The sequence below is a fragment of the Diorhabda sublineata genome, chromosome X, assembly GCF_026230105.1.
Source record: "Diorhabda sublineata isolate icDioSubl1.1 chromosome X, icDioSubl1.1, whole genome shotgun sequence".
NCBI lineage: Eukaryota > Metazoa > Arthropoda > Insecta > Coleoptera > Chrysomelidae > Diorhabda > Diorhabda sublineata.
This window is the reverse complement of record NC_079485.1, coordinates 8,703,451-8,729,915: the sequence shown is the minus strand read 5'-3', so window position 1 is coordinate 8,729,915 and position 26,465 is coordinate 8,703,451. Positions and strand designations below refer to the sequence as shown.

At 31.9% G+C, this 26,465-nt stretch overlaps 1 protein-coding gene across 4 annotated transcripts; it reads left to right on the top strand.

The window, feature by feature from the left end:
* Window positions 1-845: 845 nt before the first annotated feature.
* On the top strand, window positions 846-20,121 carry LOC130451292 (semaphorin-5A). Of its 4 annotated transcripts, none has more exons than XM_056790229.1 (7): window positions 846-1,330; window positions 10,283-10,460; window positions 12,485-12,607; window positions 12,702-12,801; window positions 14,035-14,242; window positions 16,654-18,808; window positions 19,630-20,121. In XM_056790229.1, the coding sequence occupies exons 3-7, from the start codon at window positions 12,496-12,498 to the stop codon at window positions 20,010-20,012; spliced, it is 2,958 nt and encodes a 985-aa protein (XP_056646207.1). In that variant the 5' UTR covers window positions 846-1,330; window positions 10,283-10,460; window positions 12,485-12,495; the 3' UTR covers window positions 20,013-20,121. The 4 variants fall into 4 exon arrangements, with proteins under 4 accessions (XP_056646207.1, XP_056646205.1, XP_056646206.1 ...); XM_056790227.1 differs by having other exon boundaries at window positions 846-1,469; XM_056790228.1 differs by having other exon boundaries at window positions 847-1,330; window positions 10,283-10,456.
* The last annotated feature ends 6,344 nt before the right edge of the window (window positions 20,122-26,465 follow it).

Genomic DNA, 26,465 nt, shown 5'->3' with positions numbered 1-26,465 from the left:
TTTCATTAAAAAAAGTCAATTAATCACACTAGATTGAAAAAAGTACAAGTATTGCTGTAGTTTTAGAAATAAAAATTGATGGCCATACGGTGCTGTAGGAAGACGACTGTTATATATCTGGAAAAGCTAACGTAACGAATCTCTACCCATTTGACATTCTATCACGATAAAATTTACTTTAGAAAAATAGAGACGAAACCGATTTTTTTCTATATATCATCATATATATTGTTTAAACAATATAAAGAACTTCGCCACTATTCCAAAAGGTTTTTAATTTCAAATAATATAAGCAAACACAATAAGAAAATCATTAAAATCGAAACTAAGGGCATCAAAGACGTTACAATATCAAGTTTTTTAATTTTTGTTCCTTCAACTTCAATTATAATCTCTAATTTCTGTTCACTTGTGTACATCAATAAAATACCTTTAATAGAAAAAATTTTAATAATTCAATATAATGAATAATTAATACGTAAGTAGTGATCGAGGTATTTAATTTCTAATACGTAGATTTCACTTTTTTTGTTGATGTCTGAGAATACGGAGCTCACATCAAATTTTAGTGATGACATACCTAACTGCTGTCGAAAAATGTACATTTCGTATTTTTATTGCACCATTTTATCGATGTTCATCTACTTATTTTTTAAATATTTTCATCAACGACTTGTTAGATGCCCCAATCATTAGCTATATGCATATTTGATCGTTCTTTGTATGGTATAATCGACTGGGTATAGATCATTATTTTTTACCGAGTGTTATTGCTTTCTCTACGTATAGTATGAGAATCTCATCTTACAGGATGTATAAGCACACACAAATATGTGAACTAATAAAAAATATGTATCTACTTAAGTAACAAAATTTACTATTTCAATTCAAGATTGTACTCTGTACCAGTTCGTGATAATAATGATAAGGTGAATGATAGGATGTTTATTAGTATTATATAAATAACAGCAGCATTTAAAACGCAACATGTGAAAAATAAAACGCTAAAATCGAAGGGATGGATAATATCAACATGTTTCAGAGTTTTCTAAATAAACAGACTAATCTGCATAAATTTGAATCCCAATGTACCCAGTAAAGTGATCAGAATCTGCGCACTAAACTAAGTGTAAGAAGTTCGGCGCTCTGAGGAGAGAAAATAAGACATCCAATCCCACCAGTTGCTTGTTGACTTAAGAAAGTAGTGGTGTTGGTGTAGTTCGTCTCAATAACCTTACGATTATTTTTCAAGGTCGATGTTGAATTATGTACTTAAAACATCTGTGATGAATTTAGTGTTTTATGTCCGTTTTCGATGATACAATTTAGTGTAAGTCTGACAGAAAGGATTTAATGTGATCTTAAAACGTGTAGCTTTTGGAATCGATGTTTTAATTTAAATATTAGTTACTAGGAATTTAGTTCGCCGTTATCTTATACCATGACCCGAGTATAAATATCTATAAAATGTGAGTAAATATAATAAAATCATATATACATCAACTAAGTTTCTACAAATATGAAGTATCTGTTTAAATAAATGTAAATATACCTGAGGGTTATCATCCACGAGAACTGCTAATGATTTTTAAAAACTTAGCTCCCAATTTAATGAATTAGAAACAAGGGTAGAAAGAAAATATAATTACTAATAAAAATTAAATAATACTAACTGGTTATTAGTACTTAATCGTAAAAGCATACACAATATTAAATTCATTCATATACTAAGTTGCTTATACTTGTGTGGGTTGGAATTGTGAAACGAACCTACACACACACATACATACATATATATATATATATATATATATATATATATATATATATATATATATATATATATATATATATATATATATATATATATATATATTCAGAAAAGTATAGAGCAATAAAATGGGGAATTCCGTCCAGTTCGGCTCAATTTCGGTGTCGGCCATAGGTATAGGTCTTGAAATATTGTGTACTTAGGTAGTAGATTACAGAGTTACGTTTTGCTTTTATTAGTGACTCTGCCTAATTCCAACCCTATTTCAGAATCGATTTAACCATGCGCCGTAAGGGCAATGGTGCCTTACCAAAAATTTTTGGATTTTTAAATGTGTATTTGTTTAGTTTAACGCATCAGTATTTGCTGTTAAGCCGTAAATAGTGTTCACAGTATCATAAGATTAGTAATAAAATGGCGACATTTACACCAACGAAAAGATGTTCCAATAATTCTCCACTATCAGTGAATGAAAAACTTAATTTTAAATGTACACGCATAAAATACGATTACCCGAAATTTACTGTACAAGAAACTGTCGACCGATGTTCCCGAATGACTGGAGTTGGAAAGTCCACCGTTTTTAAATCATTGCGGGGGAGAAAGATAGCAAGCCAAGTGGAACCTCCTAAGAAAAGTCCAGGCAGACCAGTAAAAGTCCTTGATGAAGACATCACTCTTTTTATTTTAAAAAAGAAATACCCACTCTAGACAAGATTTTAATGGAGCTTGGCCAGGATGACAATATTCCATTGAAAACTGAAAAACTTTTATGGACCACTTTGAGGAATATGGATTTTTCCTGGGAAAAGCATAACCATAAAGCACTTTTACTGGAAAGCGATGAAATTGTTTGTTGGCGACGAAAATACATAAGAAGTATAAAGCAGTACAGAACAGACCAGAAGAAAATCTTTTATCTTGATGAGACGTGTATTAATGAAGGTTATACAGTATCAAAAATGTGGCAAGACAAAAATATAACCAGTGCTCGCCAAACTTTTATGGAAGGCCTGTCAACGGGTATTAAGGTGCCTTCAGGTAAAAGGAAAAGACTAATAATCGTCCATATAGGAAGCGAAGAGGGATTTTTAAAAGATATCTTTCTCGACACATAGAGACGTTGAAATTATTGACTGGTTGGTTAACCACCAAAAGTATTGAATTTGAAGATAATTTGATGAAAGATGTTAAGCTACTGTTTGATCAAACCATTAAGGAGGTGACACCAGAGAACTGGCGAAAAGCAGTCCAGTATGTCATTAAAGAAGATGGGAAAATGTGGGATCTTGACTACTTGATCGATCGGACCGTCGACCCGTTAATTATAACGTCAAGAGATGACATTTCCTCAGATGACGAAGAATATTATGATTTTTTATAATTTAATTTCTGTATTATGTTCAATAAAAAATAAGTGTACCTAATACCACGTACATAATGCCTAATTTTTATTCTGTTAAAATAAAATTCTTTCCTTTTTACGAGTATCCTACCGGCACTTAATATTTAATTATAGTTTGGACAGGAAATGGATAATAATAATAAATGTTACATGAAATACTGCAGTTCACACTAATAACATAATATCGAGAAATAACTGTCACAAATTGTATTGTGAAAAGTGCAGACAGATAATCAGTCGTAAGGTGATAATAATTACTGATTTTTGGGGTAGTTGTCAATCGACTATGAATCCTTTAAATGAACGCTAAAATAAAAAGAGTATATAATGTACTTTCAAATTTCTTGTAAATAGCCCATATAAGTGGACTTTTTAAATTATGAATTTCCGGTATTTTCTTGACGGTATAATTCATCTTTACTTTTATAGAAATTACTTCATTGTACTACTTAATGATAAATGTTTTGTAAATAATTGTTGAATTACTCAGTCGAAGTATAAAAATAGAATAAAAACTTATATTTTTGAAATGATTAACTACTTATGTGATAAGCTTATTTTGTAGAAATCCACGCATGTGATGCCGTGAAAATCGTCAAGAAAGATTTAAAACTGGTTAGGTTAGGTGAAATTTGAATTTGAACGTCTCCTAACAAGCTATCATCAGTCATTCAAACGTTCATTGTCTTTATGTCAGTTCTTTTGGATCCCTTCCCTCTTTAAACAAAGCGGTTGTTTCAGCTTTTAGCTCTTTTTCAGTTAAAAATTTACGGCACATTCGATAAAAAAATATTAGACGTAATATTTGATACAATCTTATTTTTCTTCAAACAAATTACAAAATTCTGTTGAAAAACCACTAAAACCAAACGGTAAACAATTCTCGAAAGGGTTAACTCTATGGTAAATAGTGGTATATACCATTTGCCATGGAAAGATGATTTGTCAAAAGAATATTATCTACATGATTTCAAGATCGATTTAAGTGAACAACAAAGTCTTGAACGGTTGCATCGCGCATTTTATGATTAAGATCCTCCAAAAGTAACTGAATTTTGCTGGTAGAGCAAATCCAGAAGAGGTGGATATCGCTTGGTCATGAGGCACGTGCTGGTAGGCCCTGTTCTCAGGTACTGTTGGGAACATTGAGAAACTGAGACTTCTGATCGCAGATGCACCTATCAAGCGATTGAGGCAGCTCTTGATGTTGGAGCAGCAATACTAAATTTAGCCAGACTGGGATCAGCGAAACCACCGATGGGCCCAGAACCCATCCTTGGTGTGGTATCGCGTCTCTCAACGGTCTACTCTGCAGAGATGAATAGAGACACCTGGCATGAGACAAGCGAAGGCACATATAGATGGACATTGTGCGTCTTACACCAAACAACTGCTCCAACTAAACAGGCGCGAAATAGTGACCACACCATGGGCATCACGGACGATTTGGAGAACCGGTAGTGCATGGAGGAAGACGAAACTGCAGACTACGTCAACTGGGTTCAAAGGGCTCAAACCAATGCGCCTGATCGGCTTCTCAAAGGACAGCTCTTGAGTCAGTTAATATTCACGGATTAATGTTGCATCATAATAATGCACCGTCACCCACAACAGTAGAATTTTTACGTGAAAAAGTCATTCTTCATCTGCCCCTAGTCACCTGATTTGGCCATGTGTCAGTTCTGGGGACCCTTTAACCTAAAGAACCATTTACCTAGTGAAGGTTCCTCGACGGAGAATGAGATAAATAGAGCTTCAATTTTTTGAGTTGTGGGAAGTTTCGGTTACAAAAGTGCATTAATGAATTAAATTACATAAATAAAATCATTTTTTAAAAATACTAGTTTTCTTGTATCTCAAAATATATACCATTAATTATGTATCATATGGCATAACCAATTTACTGCGTTTAGTTTTTGAACGACAGTAAAGAGGATTCGGATTACTTTCCGAACATTCAGATCATGGTAGGGTTAAACCAATCATAGTTTCCGAAGGGCTCATAAATGCTTCACGGTAGTAAATATTAGCAACTCATGCAAAACCATTACAAGATAAACCCAAATAATATTAACATATTGTGCAAGACATATACTTGTAGATCAACGGTCCAGAAACATTTTCCTCTCGCTTATAGTTCTATTATCTTACCAAGATTTCAAAACACTGTATCCAGATTTATGTCTGAATATAATATTTGTAAGTTTTCCTTTCTGACTCGCCGAATGTTTCGCAAATATTGTTTTCTTGTTAATTAAGATAGATTTTTTGGTATTTTTCGCCTATATAACTTCTTTCAATGAATTTCACAATGTTCTGGCATGCTGTGGATAAAATTTGTCTTCTAGAACAGATAGGATTTATTTTTTTAATTAAAAACCGTGTACTTTACGTCTTAGTATTGACGGGTTCTTGGCTTTTTCCTTTAATAATTTGTACACTGTCGATTTCAAAATACATAGTAATTTAGTTAATACGACTACAACATCCATACTCGTACAAGTACTCTTGTTTTTCGACGAAGAATAATCGTAAATAAAACATTTGAAATCAGAACTACTCATTCTTTAATTGATATTAAATATGCTTATACAATTTGGTCAATTAATTGATTCATAGCATCGCGGTTTTAAGAATACACTATAGCTTTTCATTACTTTTCAATTGACAAGTCGTTGGCTCTTATTTTGTAATTCAGAATCAAACTTGAAATAGAATGTTCTATTCGTAAGATGAGACTGAATCAATTTAATTAAATAGTTGGAGGTCATAAGCGTTTGAGATGGTGGAGAAAGCGGAATTTCGCTTAAGCCAATAAATGTTACGATTAAATGGAATTAGGAACAGTGACCAAATTGTTGAAGAAACATTTATAATCTTGATTACTAATTTATAATTTGCCCAATTTTTTGTTGATACGTCACAAGATTTTGACACATTATGAATTTGTAATTATTGATTTATCGATTAAATTGTATTGAAATTGGTTCTCAACTGATAAAGTTCAATGTGACTATCATCATTGATATAATAACTTTTTAATGCAAGATTAATTTTATGATTAATTCACATCTTGTGCTAGAGTTTTCTAAGCAACAATTTGATAATCAAAGAGTTATTGAATGTATTGGCATTCAAATAGATATAAATTTCTTCTATGCATTCGATTCGTGACGTAGCATGATATATGGCATTAAATTGTGTCTGATAAACATATACAAATGGATATTTTTATGCATTGTCGTGTATCTGTTCTCAATGTAAAACGTGTAGTTTTGGATTAGAAATAAAAACAAAGAAAAATACGAATGGTATATATGTATATGACGGTAAATCAACTATGTAGTAAATACACGTGCTTTTTATTACAACTTTACTTTTATCGTATAGATACATCTCTGTTTCCGGACTTTCAAGACAATTTTTTGTATGCGGTATTCATATGTCTGTTGCTATATTGTTGTATATCACACCATTTTTTACTAAATTTGTCAAAGTAATGTTGTGGTACGAATAAACCTCTTTGCCTACCGGAAACATTTATACAGGGTTTCTCGGAAATTTCGGAAGTAAGAAAAGTAAAAATTATATTAGAGTTAGAAATAAATTGGTTTTCTCACAAGCTTTCGTTATAGGCTTCTAAAGCTCTTAAGTAATAAATGTAGAGAACTAGCATGGACAAGACCATTTTATTGTCAATTTGCTTATAAAATATTACCTATTGTTTGCTTGATTGTAATCCAGTTTTCCATTAGTCAAAAGTAAGTCAATTTATATGTTTTTTAGACTGTTTAAATTTTATGACGACAAATCTAAATTAATGAATAAAAAAGTACAAATTTCTCCCATTCACTGTTTAATGGCTGTTTTCATTTTCAAGTTTTCTTATTTCAAATTTCTGTTATATCCATGATAAAACAAACATAATTACTGATATGATAAAAAGTCAAACAGATTGCATTTAACGGAAGAATATCTTCTAACCTACAAGATTTTTATCCACAGCGGATTTATGTTGCTCTCTGACGTCAACCGTTTTTATTCCAAATATCTAAAATAATATAGATAAAAAATCTAAATGGGCCGCGGGTTTGGGCATTCTACTCTGTATTTTCTAAATAAAAACTGTTAAATATTACTTCTAATATATAAAATACGGTAGCAATCTCGACGAAACTGCGCGTAGTTTCTTATACTATAATAGATAGGGAATTTTTTTTAATGGAACAAATTAATATTCTCCATATTATTATATTTTAAATCATATATCCCTTTGTAGAGTTCTACCTAAAAACATCGCTCGTCAAAGGAATCTTGAAAAAGTAATAAAACGTGGAGGAGCGAATGGCAACTATGTACAACTAAGGCCGTCGTTATACTTCTAGGCTACGGGCGGTAGGCACCAGGCGACGTCACCTACATCTGTTTTACATTGTTTTTATATGTAGTTGTTATACTTGAATAAGTAGCAGGCGAAGATGGGGTGGTGTCGCCTGGCTATCACCCGCGTCTGCGATATTGATCAGATTCAGGACGCATCGCCCGCGGTAGCCGCAACGTTTGCAGCAACGAAAAAGTTTGACTCAAGAGAAAAGTTGCAGAAAGAAGACATTGATACCTTTACTTAGGAAGTATGAGTAAATGCAATATAACATGCAATATATTTCAGAAGTCAACAATCAAAAACATCTTTCTGGTTCACTCGATAGGGAATTACAACAAACATGTACCAGTGTAGTGTGGATTCTGGTAGAACCGACGTCGGCACCGAAGGGAACATATCCAATGGTCGTATACTGCCATTCCCTTCTCCCAATGATAATATTAATAATTAATTTCAGCATTAGTATGATACTTTTCCACTGTTTACGTAATCAAAGCTTTTGTTGATTTTTTATATTTTTTTTTTATTTTCTGATAAATGTTACATATAAACTTTTCTCAGAAGAGAGGCATCTTGAAGGCTCTTTGCCAACAGACATATCAATACTTAATAGTCACAAAAATTTACAAATCTCGAAACTTTTTAATGAATCGCTACTGAATTCTAACTTTCGTTACCTAGACATCGAAGAAAGAGGTATACAGCGCATATAAAGTAAGTTATACTCGCTATGTTTTACCGCGTAAGTTACCTGTACAGGTTTCCCTGAGTAGGCAAACCAAAATTCGCGAGGGTATGAGGACGTTCCGGTTTATAGGTGAGGTATTTAGTTCTTTTAGCGATGACATCGGTTAACGACGATGAGGGCCTTGCGTGAATTTAGAAGATGAATGATACAAAAACAGTGAAAAGGAAGCGAAAATCGGTGTAAGGGTTGGTTATTGAAAAGGAAAACATATAGTTGTGTTAACTTACTGAATGAATTGGAATTTGAACCAAAATATTTTGAAAACTATAAAAAAAGGTACAGTTATGAGAAATAGTATTTCTGCGCACGAACTATTTTCGTCATCACTATCTAGGTTCGAGGAAGATTCCTGGGAGTGCATTAATCATGAACGAAAATGAATGAATCCTAGTACCATAATTTCGTACGCTATACATAATTAGCAGATGCTCTAGAGTTTAAAAGACTTTTCTTTCATGAGATTGCTTCTAAAATTTTCGATTTTTTTCATAACTAATGCTTCGTTCACATCTCTCTTAATTTCTCTCAACTTTTCTATGGTAAGTAATTTAACAGTAGCTTCTTTTTTGTCTCGATCATACTTTTATTTTTGATTTGCTAAAGACATGAATGACTTCTGTAAAGTTCAATAGAATGTTGAAAGTTGACTTGGTCTTCTTAGCAATACAATATAAGCAACGAGATAATCGTCCAAGGCAAACACTATAAAACAACCGACACAACCTGCGCAGGCCACCGACTAAACGCATAGGTACGGTGTCGCTCAAAACATTTTATTTTCGATTTTGTAAAATGTAACATGTATGGTAACTATGAAGTTTCACCATTTTTTGTAATTTAGTTTGGTTTGACTTTATGTCCATTTACTATATTATATTATATAGGTATAAATCCAGATGCGACTTGTGTCCAGTGATTAATATCCCATAACTTTCATCCAAACCCAAATAACATACTAATGATTTCGAATTTCTTAATACTGCCTCAAATTCATTTTTCATTTTCATTACAAATAAACTATAACATTGTGAAGTCCGAAACAAGGAACTGTTATCTAACTACCTGCTGGAGACTATTGATTTAGTTTATTTCTTATCTACCATAAATTATTGTAGACAGGATGTCCATATCAAATTCTAGGACTGGCTACATATGATAACAAAAAAAATTAAGTAATGGACCGGAAATAAACTGATACTGTTGACTACTGAAATAATATCGTCGGGAGATTGAAACTTATTTGAATACCCCAATCACTTATTTTAGATTACTACTAGTAATAGTAGTACGAAGTTAAATATGTCCAAATTTCTATTCAGTGTAGTGTATTAGAGAAATAGGGCGTTGTTTACAAATGGGTAACCAGTCGTGGTATCATATTTGTGTTTTTACGGTTACTTTCATGTTGTCTAGGTCAATCTACTATATAAAACTGCTGTGGCATCTCGTATACACTCACAAGGTAGTAGTGGGTTTGTCGTATCCTTAAGGAGGACATAGATCTGAAATTTAATAATAAGCCAGGACTGAACATTTCGCTAAAGAAATTCCGATTCTTAAACGTTGTATTTTTTAATTGAAATTTTATGCCTAAGGCCATCAACAGCTCCTGGTGACGATGTTGTTTGTCGTTGTAAGTTTCTGAAACTAGAAAGACGTTCTGAAGATTTAGTTTTTTTCTGGTACTAATTGATTAATGCTCATGAACAGATATCTCTTTAACAAAAAATTAACCTTTGTAGTCTAATTGAAAAGTTGAGTAGTTTGAAATATATGGTTTATTTGTATTTTATTACAGCTCTTAAGTCGAGTTTTGAATATAATTTCAATATTTACACTAGATTTGTAGATTAATGAGTGCAGCGATACTGGTGTTCGATAAAAAGCACCAACAGGTTTATTTATTTTACGTAACACGTATATAATAATTTTATAACAGCTTAAGTAAATAAGTCCTCCTTATCTTTTTTACAGAAAACAGTATTATAGTCGACGTACTCATCAAGGTCAAAGAACTTCTAAATGGAATAAATAATATCAAAAAATAACAAAACAATACAGAATATCTGTTCAATGATAGGATGGAAACAGAATATTTAGGATGTAAATATACCATCAAAATAAGACCAAATATGTTTTATTAAGTAGGTAGGTAAGTGATCTTAATCCAATAAAAATAGAATTTATTTTGATCATTTATAAATGAAATGCAATCTGTGATCAATTGAGACAATGAATATTTCACTAGAAGTCATAAAATGAACTATTTATAACTTTACGAAGTATGGTAATTAAATTCCGATATAAAAAACAATCAACTTAAGTTACAAACAAAATTTTATTATTGATATTCACAATAGTCTCCTTCAACTCTAGACAATAATTTCAACGTTTCTCCCACGATTCAAAACATCCTTGGTAATAGTCTGAAGTTAGAACGCTTAGAACCAAGGTTACAGCTTCTTTGACCTTCTCTACGCGACTATGATGAGTTTCTTTGAGGTGTCTCTTCATCTTGGGAAATAAAAAAAAACAGGGAGCCATATCGACACTCTTTCTGATTAATGTTGATTCAATCAATAAAGAATCCTGCTAATCCGAAAAGAATTATTAATCTCTGAACGTTACCTTGTAATCTGTTTAATTGCTCAAGGTTTCGCAGGTTTCTGATTCAAACAATTTTTTTTTATTTAAAACGCTTGTATAAATTAGTTTCTTAAAACTGTTAACTGCTTTTTGGTTTCGGTGATAGAACAACAATTCATCACCCATAAGATAGGTTGGTACATATAATATCCTAACGCAAACTTTTCGTCCATAAAGAACTTTTTTTCCTAAATTTTTATTTGGCAGGATTCTTTTTTCATTTATAATATTTAGTCCCACGTGTTCGATAGCTCACTACAAGATTTTTTTTTAACTAGTCGGCTCCAAGAATCATCGGGAGTAAATAAGGATGCAAAGTTATTCTTCGCACTAAAATTCAGTTTAGTTTGAATGCTGCTCTGTTGTAGAAATAAAATATTTGTGGACACCGATTTATATTATTCTCATTAATATCTTGAAATGTTTTGTAGGTATCCCAGTGATTTGTCCTTGTCACGCCAATAGGTTGAAAATAACTTTCTTTTCCTAGACAAAATAAATACAAAGAACTGATAAATTATTTTATTGACGAAATGTTCAGAAAAATGTTCAGAATCTACGGTTTCTACTTAATTCAATCATTTTTTTTATATAATGTTTTGTTTGAAAGTTTTAAATGTCGATTTATTAGTTGGCAGCATAAGTATAAAGATAGTTTTATCCTAGTTCTTTTAATTGGGTCATGGGTAAATAAAAGTATTAGCATATGATGATAATACAGTTCTTCATCGTTGCGAAAACGCTCACCGAAGTAAAAGAAGATCTTGAGGTACAACAAAATGTGAAACTCGTTGAAAGCAAGATCAGAGCTGTAGGGTGGATGATAAATTTCCGTTAAACCAGCTGCTGTGCATTGAGCCGTTTGTGAACGAGCATTGTCATGGAAGAGCAGAACACCTGCAGTGAGCATTCCACACCAATCTCGCAGATGATGGGAGAAGAAGTAATAGCTTCGATTTCTGACTTCTACTACGATACTACTGGCACGAAACGGGACCTCCTCGACTGGCATATGATTGTGTGGATTTGTTATGCATTTGCAATCAACACGGCTAATTATGTTTACTTTGAAGAGGAAAACATTGGGAAACTTACTTTCTGGACTCAATACAAACAATAATAATATTCTAGTCGGATGACTAGTCACATATTTATTACAACTTTTTTTTATCTCTATTAAAAAAATATTCTATTAATTTTAAAACGTTCCAAACTTATATTCAGTTGTATGATGCTCTTGCCTGACTTATTTTTATATTAAATCGCTCATACCACTTGCAAACGGTATTCAAAGACAGGTTTTAACATTTCGTAATTTTTTTTTGGCTATATTTTTTAACCAGAAACAAAATTCAATGATTCGTTGAAATTTCATGGTTCACGACAGATACTGCAAACATGATCTCTCTGAAGAGCCAGAATGGGTTAAAAAATTTAACTGCTTGATTCTACATATGAGTGTATAAGACATACGAGTACTTACTGGATGAAACAAATTCTTGTATCACTCCAATTTTTAAATTCTTCCAGAAAATGTCACAATGGTATCAAATGGCATCAGAATACAGTTACAAGTATATTTACGTATTTTGGTATTATATATATTCCCCTCATTGACGCATCAAAATGATTTTCGATATATTTCTTATCAAGGTAAGTCAGATTTGCACGTTCTACAAAATTTACTGTTTTCAAGCATATTCTGATCATATAATGTAGATAAATGATAAAAATGAATTAATTGTAGATCTACAAACATCTATTACACGATTTCAGTCGGAAGAAAATACCTCATTTACTCAAATTTTATTTGACGTGTCCAGAAATCAAATGATTGTAGGAGCAACGTAAGTATTGATTTCAATTTAAAAACCATATCGGTATACAATGTTTGAATTCATATGCATCATCACTAAAATTCAGTTCTAGTAATATTAAAAGGTTTCCTTTTATACTCACAATCCACCACCTCTACATACATTTTTGCACTTTATACTAAGATGAAATTTGCTGAAAATGCACTAAGAATTGAATAGTGCACTTCATAATAATTATTATCTATTTATAAATATTTTTATTTTTGCCGATTTTCACTTTTGTCTATCAGACTCTCCGATTCTCTTCACCACCATAGCTACTATCATGTCGGTTCCACAATCCATCTCTATCATCATCATTTTACGTAACCTATGTGTCAATCAACTTCTAATGGACACTAAATGTTATATATGCAGCTAAGAAAAACCGTCACATTATCTATACCAATGAATATAAGATTAAGGGGACTATCGAAATTAATTCGAATCAGATCCCAATAATACTAAAGTGAAAAACGCCCAATAGATAATAGAAAAGAATGGTGAAAAATTTGATCTATAGAAATAAATCGAAAGGCAATGTGGATTACTATACTATGATAAACTGATTAATTAATGAGTTCACACCAACAGTTTCAGTTTCTTCAAAAATGTTGTTGTGTTCTTCTATAAGCGTACGTTATCATTACAATGTGAAGAAGAATTACATATTTTAAACAAAATCCATGACAAGAGCTGCAACGTATTTTTAAAATACCGATAATTATACTAGAAGAAGCATAACACATAATTTTATTCTGTTAATGTTAGTAGAATACTATACTTTGTCCACAACTGAATTATGTATTTTATTGTTTATTATCACGATAACCTCCGAACATTACCTAATGATATAAATTGGACAAATTGTTACTTATCATTTATTTGTAGAAATAACTTTAATTTCATAATTATTATGAATTGTTGATTTTCAATTTTAACATCTGTGTGTCACTTATTTATATTACACATATTCTAGAAGTAATCGACTTTCATATTCAGTTCCTGCACAGACCGATAATTTTTACGTTTTTTTAAATATACCTTCAAATAACAAATTTCGATGCATCATACAGTTCCTTTTATGTTTGACATGGCCTTGGTATGTGAATATTGTCTGTTAGCCACTGGAAATCAGAATATAGTACTGTGTATAGCAAAAAGAATATAAAATTTGTAAATCAGGTGTATCTAATAGTGTGGGTTACCATGTATATTTTACAGAGATGGATTATATAGACTATCTTTGTCACGACTAAGACTGCTGGAATATGCAAATTGGGAACCAACAGAAGACACAAGGCGGTTTTGTATAGAAAAAGGTCAAAGTGATGGAATGTGTCATAATTTTATAAATATCATTTTGAGCAATGGTAAAGACATTTTTGCCTGCGGAACTAACGCATTTTCACCTCAATGTTCATGGAGACAGGCAAGTTTTTAACAACTAATAAATTTTTATTTATTTTGTAATTCGATGTTTGTTTACAATTATATTAACCATGATTGAATACATTGAATAATGAAGTAATATTTACTAAGCACTTTATTGTCTTTGGAATCAAGGCAACTTGACATGGAGCAAATCAACTTGTAACGCAAGACGTAATGGGTGCATTCCTCTTAACGATATTAAGACCTTTTGTATCGTTCCAGCTAAGGCACCTGGTCGTAGTGAGGGATCTTCTCCGATTTCGATCGCGTCGAGCTCGCCCATAAAATATTTGTTGCTTCCCAATTTTACAATTTCACATGCGTGCACAATGCTGCAACCCACGTTCAAAATTGTCGTTTTTAAGATCTGTGCGTCATACATAGTTGCGTTTTCTCCTTGTCCGTCAAACGCCAGCAAATTTTTGGTCTCCATGAGCTTCAATATTGCGCTTTAAACACAAACTGGAAAATTCAGATTATAAGGCATTTATTTCGAATTTCTTTAAATTTAAATTCGTGTTTTTGAAATGGGCTGCTTAAAACAATATTCTTTCACATTATTGGATACAGAAACAGATTCGATATATTCATTATTATTGAAGGAAGTAATCTAAAGTAAAAAATATAGTTACAGAGTAGTATTCTCATTTTGTATTCAATTCGAGTATCTTGTATTTCGACAACAAGTTTGTTCCAATTGATTCTTGTGTGCGAAGCTTATGAGCCATTGGGTTTCGTGCACAAACTGCCTAATCAGTTGGAAAGCACGTATTGATTTTGTCCGAGAGGACTGTAATTAAAATGTGGCAACAATCTAAACAATAGCAACTAAACTACACTTTTTTCCCAATCCACAAATTGACGTTGAAGTGCAAATTCGGCCCTTTTGTGAAAAATACCACCATAAATTCACTGGAATACTGGAATATTGTAAACTACCATACATGTAATAATTTTATATGGACAGTTTCTATAAGTGGACACTTATAGAAACTCTCTATCCTCCGAGGCTCCACCTCGGTTCTGCGTATTCTCAAGCATACACAGTATAGATAAGGTGCATTGAATGAGAGAGAAAATGAATATTGTCGGCACCGTAACGTAGGGACGTTTTTTCCCATACCAACTGTCCATATTGGAGTATTACATATATGCAAACTGCACAAAGCAGCCATATTGAAAACGTATAACGCTCAATGTGTGGAATTAGTGGAATACGAATTTAGACTGAATGTCAGTCAGATCAGCTTATCGATTGAAGCATTATTTAACTCTTACGTCTTCTATGATAAATATAATCTGGTTGATTCGTGATTTTTGTTGCTGTCATATATTTAGTGTTATTTAGTGTACTTCTAATTTTGGAAGCTTTGGTTAGTAGCAGCTATATTTTGCAATTTCTTGCACTTCGGTTTGCACCATATCAAGCAGCATTAAGTAATGAAGCTCTGATTTATCTCCATTGTATATTTAATAATTGTAGGTAGTAATTGTAAATGTTATATTATGGAAATGAGAAAATACATATCTCGGTATTTTAAAGTGAATTCAATGGCGTACTTTATTAATATATAACTTTCAAAGTGTATCCAAAGATGAAAATTCTACATAAAATATTATGAAATATATTATGCCAAAATTATACATATTTTGAACGTTAAATATACTGTTTCCAGAGTATTCATAGTAAATAAATATATAAAATAAAATATTAAATTTTTCATGAGTTAGTTCAGTTCAGCGCTTCTCTGACGGCCAGGATTCACACCGTCTTTCGTAGAAACCATGGGTACATTAGTTCGTCTATTCAATACTAAAAGAAGGACTTTTTGGAAATTATAATAGGGTTAACATCCCAGATCAACAACCACCTTTAGATAGCCAACTCGTGTTCCTGTTTCAGCGCCATATCTTGGGTCATTAGCGTTACTAAACGTACATGGAAACAACAATTTCCTTTCTGCTTTTGGCGGCATATTCCAAATTCAATGAAGTCGTATCGACCAAAACGATCGCGTAATCGTTTACCAAGGGATCGCGCTACATTTCCCCCTCCCGCACCAGCGAGTTACTATACCCTGGTGAACAAGATTATCATTTGAATATTCGGAAACTAACTCCGATCACGCTCATTGTTCGGAAGATGATCGAGTTAATCGGAACGTAGTTATAGAATTCTTTCTAAACTGGTTGACCAGTGGGTAAGTGGGCGATCAGCAAATTTTCCATCAAGTGTAATCGACTCAAATATTAAAGAGTAATCAAATTATAATCAGATACGTACGGTTGTATTTTGCTTGTATCATACGATGATCAATTGAACACCGAATGTAAAAAGCCGACTGATCGTCAGGAAAGTACTGAATACGACCTTATATGTAAGATAACTATGTTTCGCTTTTTTTTCAGATTGATTATATTTCAAATGTAACTAGTATTATAGATGGAGTTGCTCAAAGCCCATCAAATCCTGAAGCAAATATTACGGCCATTTTATTGGAGAATGGGGAATACTACTTTGGAGGCCCAACAGATTCTTTTGGTTCGGATACCCTTATATCCAAAAGTGTGGATAATACAGTTATACTTCGAACTAAACAATACAATAATTTCTGGCTGAATGAGCCACAGTTTGTAGGTTCTTTCGAAAGTGATAAATTTGTTTATTTCTTATTTAGAGAAGTTGCCGTGGAATATATGAACTGTGGCAAAAATGTATATTCTAGAATAGCTAGAGTATGTAAAAATGACAATGGAGGTGGACACGTGTTTAAAGACAATTGGACTACTTATATTAAGGCGAGATTAAATTGTTCTTTAAGCGGCGACTACCCGTTTTATTTCAATGAAATACAAGGCATGACATATGTGTCGAATGAAAATATAGTTTACGCTATTTTTAGTACATCACCTAATAGTATAGAAGGATCTGCAATTTGTGCGTTTAATCTAACAACAATAAATGAAGTTTTTGATGGTCCTTTCAAATATCAACAAGATATAAACAGTGCTTGGAATAAACATAAAAATGTTTACAAAGATCACTTCAATTGTATAGTTTCACAAAAAAATGTAAATTTACTAGAAACATTCAAATATCAGCTCATGGATTCAGCCGTTCAAGCTACAACAATCGATCCTCTACATGTAGCTACAGGGGAGCGTTTTACTCATATTACCCTTGATGTAGTCGGAACAAAGTCACCGTTGATACATGTTATATATGTAGCGACTCAACGTGGCGTTATTAAAAAATTGAGTCTACTTCCTCACTTTAAAAAAGCTTGTATCGTAGAAATTTGGCAAGCTGTTCCAGATGCTAACATTCTAATTAGAAATATGCAATTTTTAAAAGAGACTAATTCTTTGTATATAACAACTAATACGGGAGTTTCACAAATATCCGTTGATCATTGTAAAAGACATTCTACATTTGAAAATTGTATAAATGCCATGGACCCATACTGCGGTTGGAATGAGAGAGAAGATGTATGTGCCATTATCCCAGAAGATAACCCTGATATATTTTGGAGACAAAAAATATCTTCTTGCCCACTTATCAACACAACTGTCGATGGTAGATGGAGCTCGTGGTCCTCGTGGGCTCCATGTTTCCACAAATCGTCATCCGAATCTGATAGTTCGAATTATTGTATGTGTCAAATACGACATTGTAATAATCCAGCTCCAGCAAATAACGGTGAAGAATGTAAAGGTCCTTCAGTATCTGTAACAAATTGTACAGTGCACGGAGAATGGTCTGACTGGTCAGCGTGGTCAGCTTGCTCAGCCAGCTGTGGTGCGGCTGTTAAAACTAGAACTAGAACATGTACCAATCCATCTCCAGCATTTGGAGGTAGAGTGTGTGTAGGGGCAGACAAGATGGAAGCTTTCTGCTCAGAATATTTACCTTGCCCTTCTAAACCGATCGATGGAGGCTGGGGTCCTTGGTCTCCTTGGACATCCTGTACAGTACCTTGCAGCGGAGGATACAGACTGCGTCAACGAAAATGTGATAATCCCATTCCTACTAATGGAGGCCAGTATTGTAAAGGCAATGATATAGAATATGAAAGATGCAATGAAGGGTCCTGTGAAGAAATTAAAACAAGCTACACAACGGATTGGCTTACAATTACATCTGATAACGGATACCACAAAAAAAGATTTAAAATTAGTTGTAGGGCTACTGTGAAATCTTCAGAAAATATAAGAATTTATGTTAAGGAAGAAGAAAAATATTGTTCCAATTCACAATGTTTGAATGATAACGATGGTTGGGGTAATTGGTCCGAATGGAGTGAGTGTTCAGTTGATTGCGGAATTGGTATCCAGAAGCGAACGAGGTCTTGCAAAAAAATTAAAAATTGTATAGGCGAATCTTCACAAACAAAAGAATGCATCAATCATAACTGCGAAAATGCTTGGAGTAGTTGGTCAGAATGGTCATCATGTAACGTTTCCTGCGGATGGGGATTCCGAATACGAACTAGGACTTGTTTGGAAAGTAATTGTGTAGGAGCCTCAATTGAACAACAATCATGTGAAGAACAGGAATGTGAAGGTAACTAATATTTCTCAAGTAACAGTAAGTAATTGATTAAAGTGCTTTATAATGTCATATATGAAATTTATGAAACAACCCGATAAGCATCCTTTCAAGTTTTTATTAAACTGGAATATGTGTGAGTAGTGTAGCAATTTTTAGTAGTAGTAGTAGTAGTACTTAAAACACTGCCAAAGGCCAACATTTTTGACAATGTTAATGAGGCACATTGACTTAAACCGTTTAACATCACTAGGCAAATGTCAAGGATTGCTCAGTGTTTGAACCTCAGACGTGTGAATACTGCAGTTTCTCCTCCCCCATGAACCAGAGGCATTTCGGATTATCCGTGACGCTTACATCATGGAGATTCCGTCTTAGATGACCGTGTTCTGTTAAAACACCAGTCGTATTTCGCGCCTGTTCAAGTCGAGCAAGATTGGCAAGGCACCACGCTCATCTATGTAGTGGTAGCAAGAATGGATTGCAGATGGTAGTTTACTAATAATTGAATCGAAGTGGACTGAAAATTATTATAAAGATATGTAACCTTATATGTTAGAAGAGTTGTAATTGTAGATTGTTTATCGATAACATTAAAATTGTTATTTCCCCTCGACTCATAAATTTATGTGGACGTAAGTACAAGTTTGTAGTTGGACGTAAAGCTACTTTCAAATTTAGACATTGACGACGTCTTTCAACTAAAGACTAATAGACGACTGGAATAGTAGAATGTAGGGAGCTGATAACTGGAAACGATTAGATTCACTCATTTCTCTTAATATTACTGATAAACTAGTTTTTCAAAAGTTTTTATAACAATTATTTTTTTTCAGTTTCTTCTTCACTAAGTAGTACAACATTAGAACACATTAATTCGTGTACATCAGTGGGTTTTTCATTTTTCTTCGTTGGTGCTATAGTTGGATTATTCCCATACTTAGCTTGCTTAATTTATAACTACCTCAGAAGAAGAAAAAATACTGTTCCAAGTTCACCCCATTATATAACAGCTACACAAAACCCTTACATAGCAGTACCACGTAGGGAAAGAGAATCTAAAAAGCATAGCTTCGTGCTAGCAAATCCACCCATCAAGGCAAAAGCTAAATTTCTTAGTGATGATTTTGAACCTCCAACAACACTGAAGAGGAGCAGTCATGATGAAAAAATTGGTTTTACAAAGCAATTTGAAGATGATAACATATATTATGACTAACCAAATAATAATAACATTGTCAATTCCATTCCAATAAAAACAACAAACTGTCTTATTTTTATTTGAAAAAATTTTGATCTCTATTAAAAAAGTAATAAAACTTAGAAGACTTATTATTAGATATATCCTCATACCATTGTCTTCGTTCTGGAAAATTTCAATTTTTTTATCCAATTGTTCAAACGTTTATTCCATTATTATTGTTGTATTCAATAACAATATTTGAAATTAATGTACATGATAGAAAATTCTTGGCAACTATGGGCTTAGATGCAAAAATTTGTCGCACTAAATTTTCAATGTCTCCATTGGATTCAAAAATTTGCGCAAGAATTTCTCCATGATTTGAATAAATAGTAATCAAACGGTGCACGGTGGTAGGTGGCAAGAGTTCAATACCACCAAGTTCTTCGATCTTATTTCACGGAAGAGAACCCACTTTCGGTTGACTGAACATAGATATTCCTGCGTTAAAACCTCATAAATTTGCTTCAGCTCTCTATTATATTCCTTGGCATTGATAGCTTGACCATCGGGAATAATTTCGAAGTAGATTAAACCTTCTTAATTTCACCAGACATACAACAAGACAACGCTCGAATCGACCTCTCTTTGCGATGCACTAATTTTCTATGTTCGGGCTTAGATAAATACGGTTTTCGTCGTAAGAAAAGATGCGTCTAATAAAACGATAATAGTTGGGTAGGCAAGGAGTTTTGAGAGGGGAAATAATACTAGAGATTAAACATCGTAATTCACAAGTTTTCGACTTGTGTCCGATAATGCATCCGATCGTGCATCCTATTCGTTTTAATGACTGCGAGACCCGTGTCTGTTGAAATATGTAATTATAAATCATAGTTTTGACAGTGTTTTTTTTCAACTAAATTGGTAATAATGTCGGGTATAAAACTGGAAGAGCCTATTGAAGAAGTATCCAGTACTGTATGACCAGACAAACCAGCAATACCGAAAAGCTACAGGTCAAAGGTACAGTACTTATTAAATATTATCTACGTCTATATGCTACCAAAGGAAAGATTTTTGATGTAGTACAAGAGTACGATTTGCAGCAGTTTCATTCGAATAACCAACAAAGAACTACAATGACCTATGTGTATCCGTCAACATCAGCCCACACATCCTCTGCCTCAACAACTGCGCCCATCACGTCATCGGAAGAAAATGATATGCAGCTCCACATTTTCCAAACCATGTTGCACCAAATGCGCCAGTCATCACTGGAGAAAAAGACGCCGACCTTTTATTTTTTATTTATAATAAGGTTTTCTCTTCAAAATACAATTTACTGTTGCATTTTTTTGTTTCCTCAATGATATTTTAGACTAAGCGATATATCTATTAACTGAAAAATCTTTTTTATTCATACAACAAATAATATTTTTATTAGCATAAGCAATGACATATTTACACACTTGTACCTTCGAAAGATGGAAGTTTATTGGTGATAAATAAAAACTTCTATCTTCTATCTATTCTCCTCTACGGATAATCTTTTCCAAGCAGAATGTGCCCAAAATTTGCGTTTTCCTCTGTTCTCCATGGAACCTCTCCGGTTTCCTTCATCTTCCTTTTCTAATCAAAGTGCTACTATAACTAAATCGCAATTACTAAAATTTTTAAACATTTTGCGCACAGAACTTTTGGCGATTTTAATTGAATCAAGACTGGCGAGAGTGGCGAATGTATAGAGCCGGAGCTGGAATTCGGAAACAACTCAGAAGCATGTAGGATATGTTTTCACCCCTTCCGATTATGCATCGATCCGTTCTTTGGAGCAAATTCGGACCGAAATTGGATCGGATTGATGTATGACAATTTTGTCCTGGCCTTTAATCAACACTGTGCTGTTAGCTCATCAATCATATGTACTCTTCAATTTCATATATTTTCCTTGCTGCTATAGATGCTTTAATCTTTGATTTCCAATAATATTTTAACAATACACAAAGAAAAAATGATAAAAAGAAAGTGAAGAAATTGTACTCTAAATAGAATCAGAAATTAACACGTTACGAATTGTTTGAATTGAGGTGTAGGAATTTTCACATTTAAAACCCGATATTAGATGACTGTGAATATATAAGTATTATTATATACGGGACTTCGGTAAGCGAGTGCTTGTGTTGCTTTTTTTTCTTCGGGTTAAAAATAAAAACAACCGCTTATATGCTTGCAAATTTACTATTTTAATAAACAGTAAGTATAAGTACATAGAAATATATTATATACAAAATAAATTCTGCCAAAGGTTGTGAACCTTGAATTCCGCATAAAGTTAATATTGTCAACTATTTTCATTTACATCACAGAGACATGTAAGTATACATACAATATAAGAGGAAAGTAAAGAGCAGACCTTACCTATTAAACTTACATAACACGTATATATAGAGGGTCCAACAAAGTCATAAAAATATAAAACAAATGATATTATAGAAATTAATTAATAAAAAACAATTAAAATTTTTGAACATTTCTAGCTATAATTAAAATAAATAGGGCCAATCAAGAATTTTTTGTGTTACCCGATAATTAATTCTTTTTAGTGGACTTTGATTGCGTCTTTATATTTGAGTCCAATTTTTGATTTCATTTAATTTGTCGCCCTATTGCAGAGTATTTAAAATAAAAAAAAAACGTTTTACGAATTATAAGACATAAAATAAATCGATTTATATAATCAACAGTAAACAAAAAAATTTTTGTGTGGTGTATAAATAAGTAATCAGTTAATGTAAGTACATACATAGGCAATATTTTCTATGATTTTTTATAATTAGCAAGACAAAACGTGAAAATACCAATTATTAATATTAAATATAAAAACATAGATACATGTTCCAACATTGAACCAGTGATTTTCTTGTATATATATATATATATATATATATATATATATATATATATATATATATATATATATATATATATATATATATATATATGTGTGTGTGTGTTTTGTTTGGTTCAGTTGGTATTTTTACACAGTTTTATGACTTTGTTGTGAACTTTAATACAAAGTTGAAGTTTACGTTAATAAATAATATTTCAGTTTCATTATCTCAGCCAATATTGGGCCCTTTCAACTTGGCTGCTATAAATGTACCAACAGGTGAAATTCATTATATTATTTTATTGTCATCATTTACCGGAAGCTCTGGAAATTTTTGCAAATACACGGAGAAATGATATTTCATTCTTTGAACACAATTTACGATTATGTCAACACCATAAAGTTATCACTCATATAATACTTTGATACAAAAAACTTTGACATTTATGATCTACTCATATTGACAACAACAGAGTATTATTTTCTTCCTAGGTACTTTGGAATGAGTACAGTACAACTTTTACTGATATTTTTCGATTCACATTTATTTCGAATCTAATGCGCAATGTGGGACATTGAATCAGGTTTTTTAATACATAGAAAATATTTATTTTTTATTTTATACATCAGGTAAACGTACACTTTTTTCTTGTTGGTGAAAGTATTGTCCAATATAAAAATAATGTTAGAGTTAAAGTAGACAGAGGAACTCAAAACTGTACTAAAAATAATTAACCTGTATTGTTTTAAATTTGTCTTGAAATTGAAAATCATATGACTTTTTCTTCTTTTGCGCAAACTACTCATATTCATATTTCTTTTAATGACAATATATTTCTAATCATGTCATTGAACCAGATATTAATTTCTAATAGTTTTGTGATATCTAACCTAAAAACCTTAATTTAATATTGTCGCGACCGGAAATAATAGACTTTCCTGTTAATAAAATTTTATTTAATATTTGATTTGTCTAGAAATTTATATAGATTGACACCTGATTGTTTTGTTCGATTCATTAAGTTGGATAGCAACTCCGTTGTTTTCAATTTTCTACAAGCATTCTAAAGAAAAGAAGTTTAATATTTTATATAAGTTGGAAGGCTTGCATCTACCATGAATTTTGGGTTCGATGTAATTAAAACATTTTAAAACTAGGCGCTAAATTGACTAATGAAAAAATAGCGACCCAACGGGATAAACGCAATTAGATAGGTAATTGTATATCTTAAAAGGAATCGTAACCGTCAATAAGCTCGGTAATTTAAATGTTTTTGATATTTCATACAATTCCTATCAGGATTTTTTAGATAAATTCTATCAACTTGTTTCCTGTTCACAAATAAATGAAGAGCTGATAAAGATTTATCACATGTTATGTCATAACATTTATTATACAAAACAAATAATAGTACCTATATATTTTTCAAATGATTATCAGTAAGTTTGTTGATCTACCGTCACTATGATTGGAAGGATTCGCAGATAGCAAAATGATTTTACAAACTAGACACAGTATACCTAGTTCAAATAAAGTAATCTTCGTTTGATACCATCATGTGGTAAATCATGTATACCTATCTGATAGTTCATAAATTCAAACAATAAACTATAAACATCTCATCAACGAACCATCATGTAAATAAAAACGATTCTCTAAGTCTGTTGATAACTTACTTCGACGGTTACTATCTACACATAAAAAGACCAAGGTCAAACTTTTGACTTAGTCACTAAATGCATCATCCTTCGCTTTTATAATAAAACCGGATCTACCTGCATCAAATCAGTTTTGACTGTAACAGTACAGTGTTGCCGATGCAGTTTTATTCCTAAAACATTATCGGTAACAAATTACAAAATGGCATAATAAGCGTAGAAAATCGAAGCTGCAGATAAATATTTAAAAACAAAAATCATTTAAGAGCGTGATTAAACTTTTATAATATCTGTAGATATTTTAATACATATTTTAATTAATGTTTAATATGTATTTGTCTTCCCAATTGCGATATTCTACTATATATATATATATATATATATATATATATATATATATATATATATATATATATATATATATATATATATATATATATGAATTTAAATTATTGTCTCGTCAAATTATATCACAAGAGTAAAATGATCATTATATAGAAATATATTAGATAAATGTAGCAGAATTTGATTATTTTTTTGTCTTTAGGAAAACTGAAACGGTGTCTGTTTTTAAAACACCCTATCAGATCAAATTCTGTTATATTATTTACCTATTATTGATAATGTTTCACTAATAATCACTATTATAATTCAACATTATTAATCTACCAATATGCCAACATTTTTAAACTAGTTTTACTAACATTCAGTGATATAATTAATACTTGAAGTAATTCACCAGATGATGTTTTTTGGTTATCATTAAGTGGTATATAAAGCAAAGACGAGGTAATCTCAAAAATATTCTGAAGTTCGTTGTGTCTCGCAGTGATTCTGGTACAAATGAATGAGGAACTCGACTTTGTTTTTTTGATTGTTCTGACGAAAATCAAAATTTTTATTCATGGTTCCATAGGTTGATTCTATCAGTTTTACCAACGCTACTTTTCCTATCCCTCCAGTCCTTTGACTATTGATTAATACACTGATAAAATAAAAACAATAATTATTAACAAGAATTAAACAAAATATTCGCTTCATTAATTACAGTAAATTTCGAACAATTTGAATTGAAAATATCTTCTAAATTTATTTCTCTTCCGATTGACAATTTCCATTTTCAGATCATAAATATTCTTTTATTTGTGTTTATTATTAATCTTTTGCTCAATATTCTCTTGCCATGCTTACATTTTATACTTTCCTCTTTCAGCCACATCTGCCATTTGTTTCATCTCTTTTTTCGTATCCTGGAAGTTTTTATGATTCTCATCCATGAAATACAAAATGGGTAGTATAATGTCTATGACAAAGTCAATAAATGTTTATAATATAGAAATCTATTGCATTGTATTTGTTTTTCTGTAGCCTAAACCATAATTCCATTCCTCTATTATTTCTGGGGTTCTTGTTGCTAACGATAAGATATCAGTCGTTATATTTAGAGAACTTACCAATTTTGATTCTTAAATCAACTGTATTTTCACTGTTTTGAGATCTGAAAATTTGGTTGCTTTTTTATATTCGTTTTAATTTCATATGATTATTATAAAAAAAACTATTGAAGGGACCTGTTTAAAAATATTTGCCAAAAAGGAATACATGTCAGTAAAACTAGTATACCATATTTCATTCTATGCGTTGTCAAAAAAACTATGATCATGACCTATATTATGGCTCTTACATTTTTTTAAAAGTATATTAAATGTAAATACTTTGTTTTTTATCCCTGTTTTCTTACAACTACAATTTATAATTTGACTATTATTGTCGTAGTAGACAGTTTTGCGTATCTAATTATTTTTACAGTGTGATATGAGAAGTGCTTTAAATACATATCAAAAACGTGTTTTTGCCCAGTTTCTGATTTTTTAAAATACCTACGTCCGAATCTAAGATCTAAATTGACTACGAGAGCAACAGCCTGTTTCTGTGGA

Excerpts from the sequence above, each read along its gene's own strand:
- LOC130451292 (XM_056790229.1), top strand. The coding sequence starts at position 12,496 with ATGGTATCAAATGGCATCAGAATACAGTTACAAGTATATTTACGTATT. Across the intron at positions 12,608-12,701 it reads TCGATATATTTCTTATCAAG|ATCTACAAACATCTATTACA; the intron begins GTAAGTCAGATT and ends AATTAATTGTAG. Across the intron at positions 12,802-14,034 it reads CAAATGATTGTAGGAGCAAC|AGATGGATTATATAGACTAT; the intron begins GTAAGTATTGAT and ends TATATTTTACAG.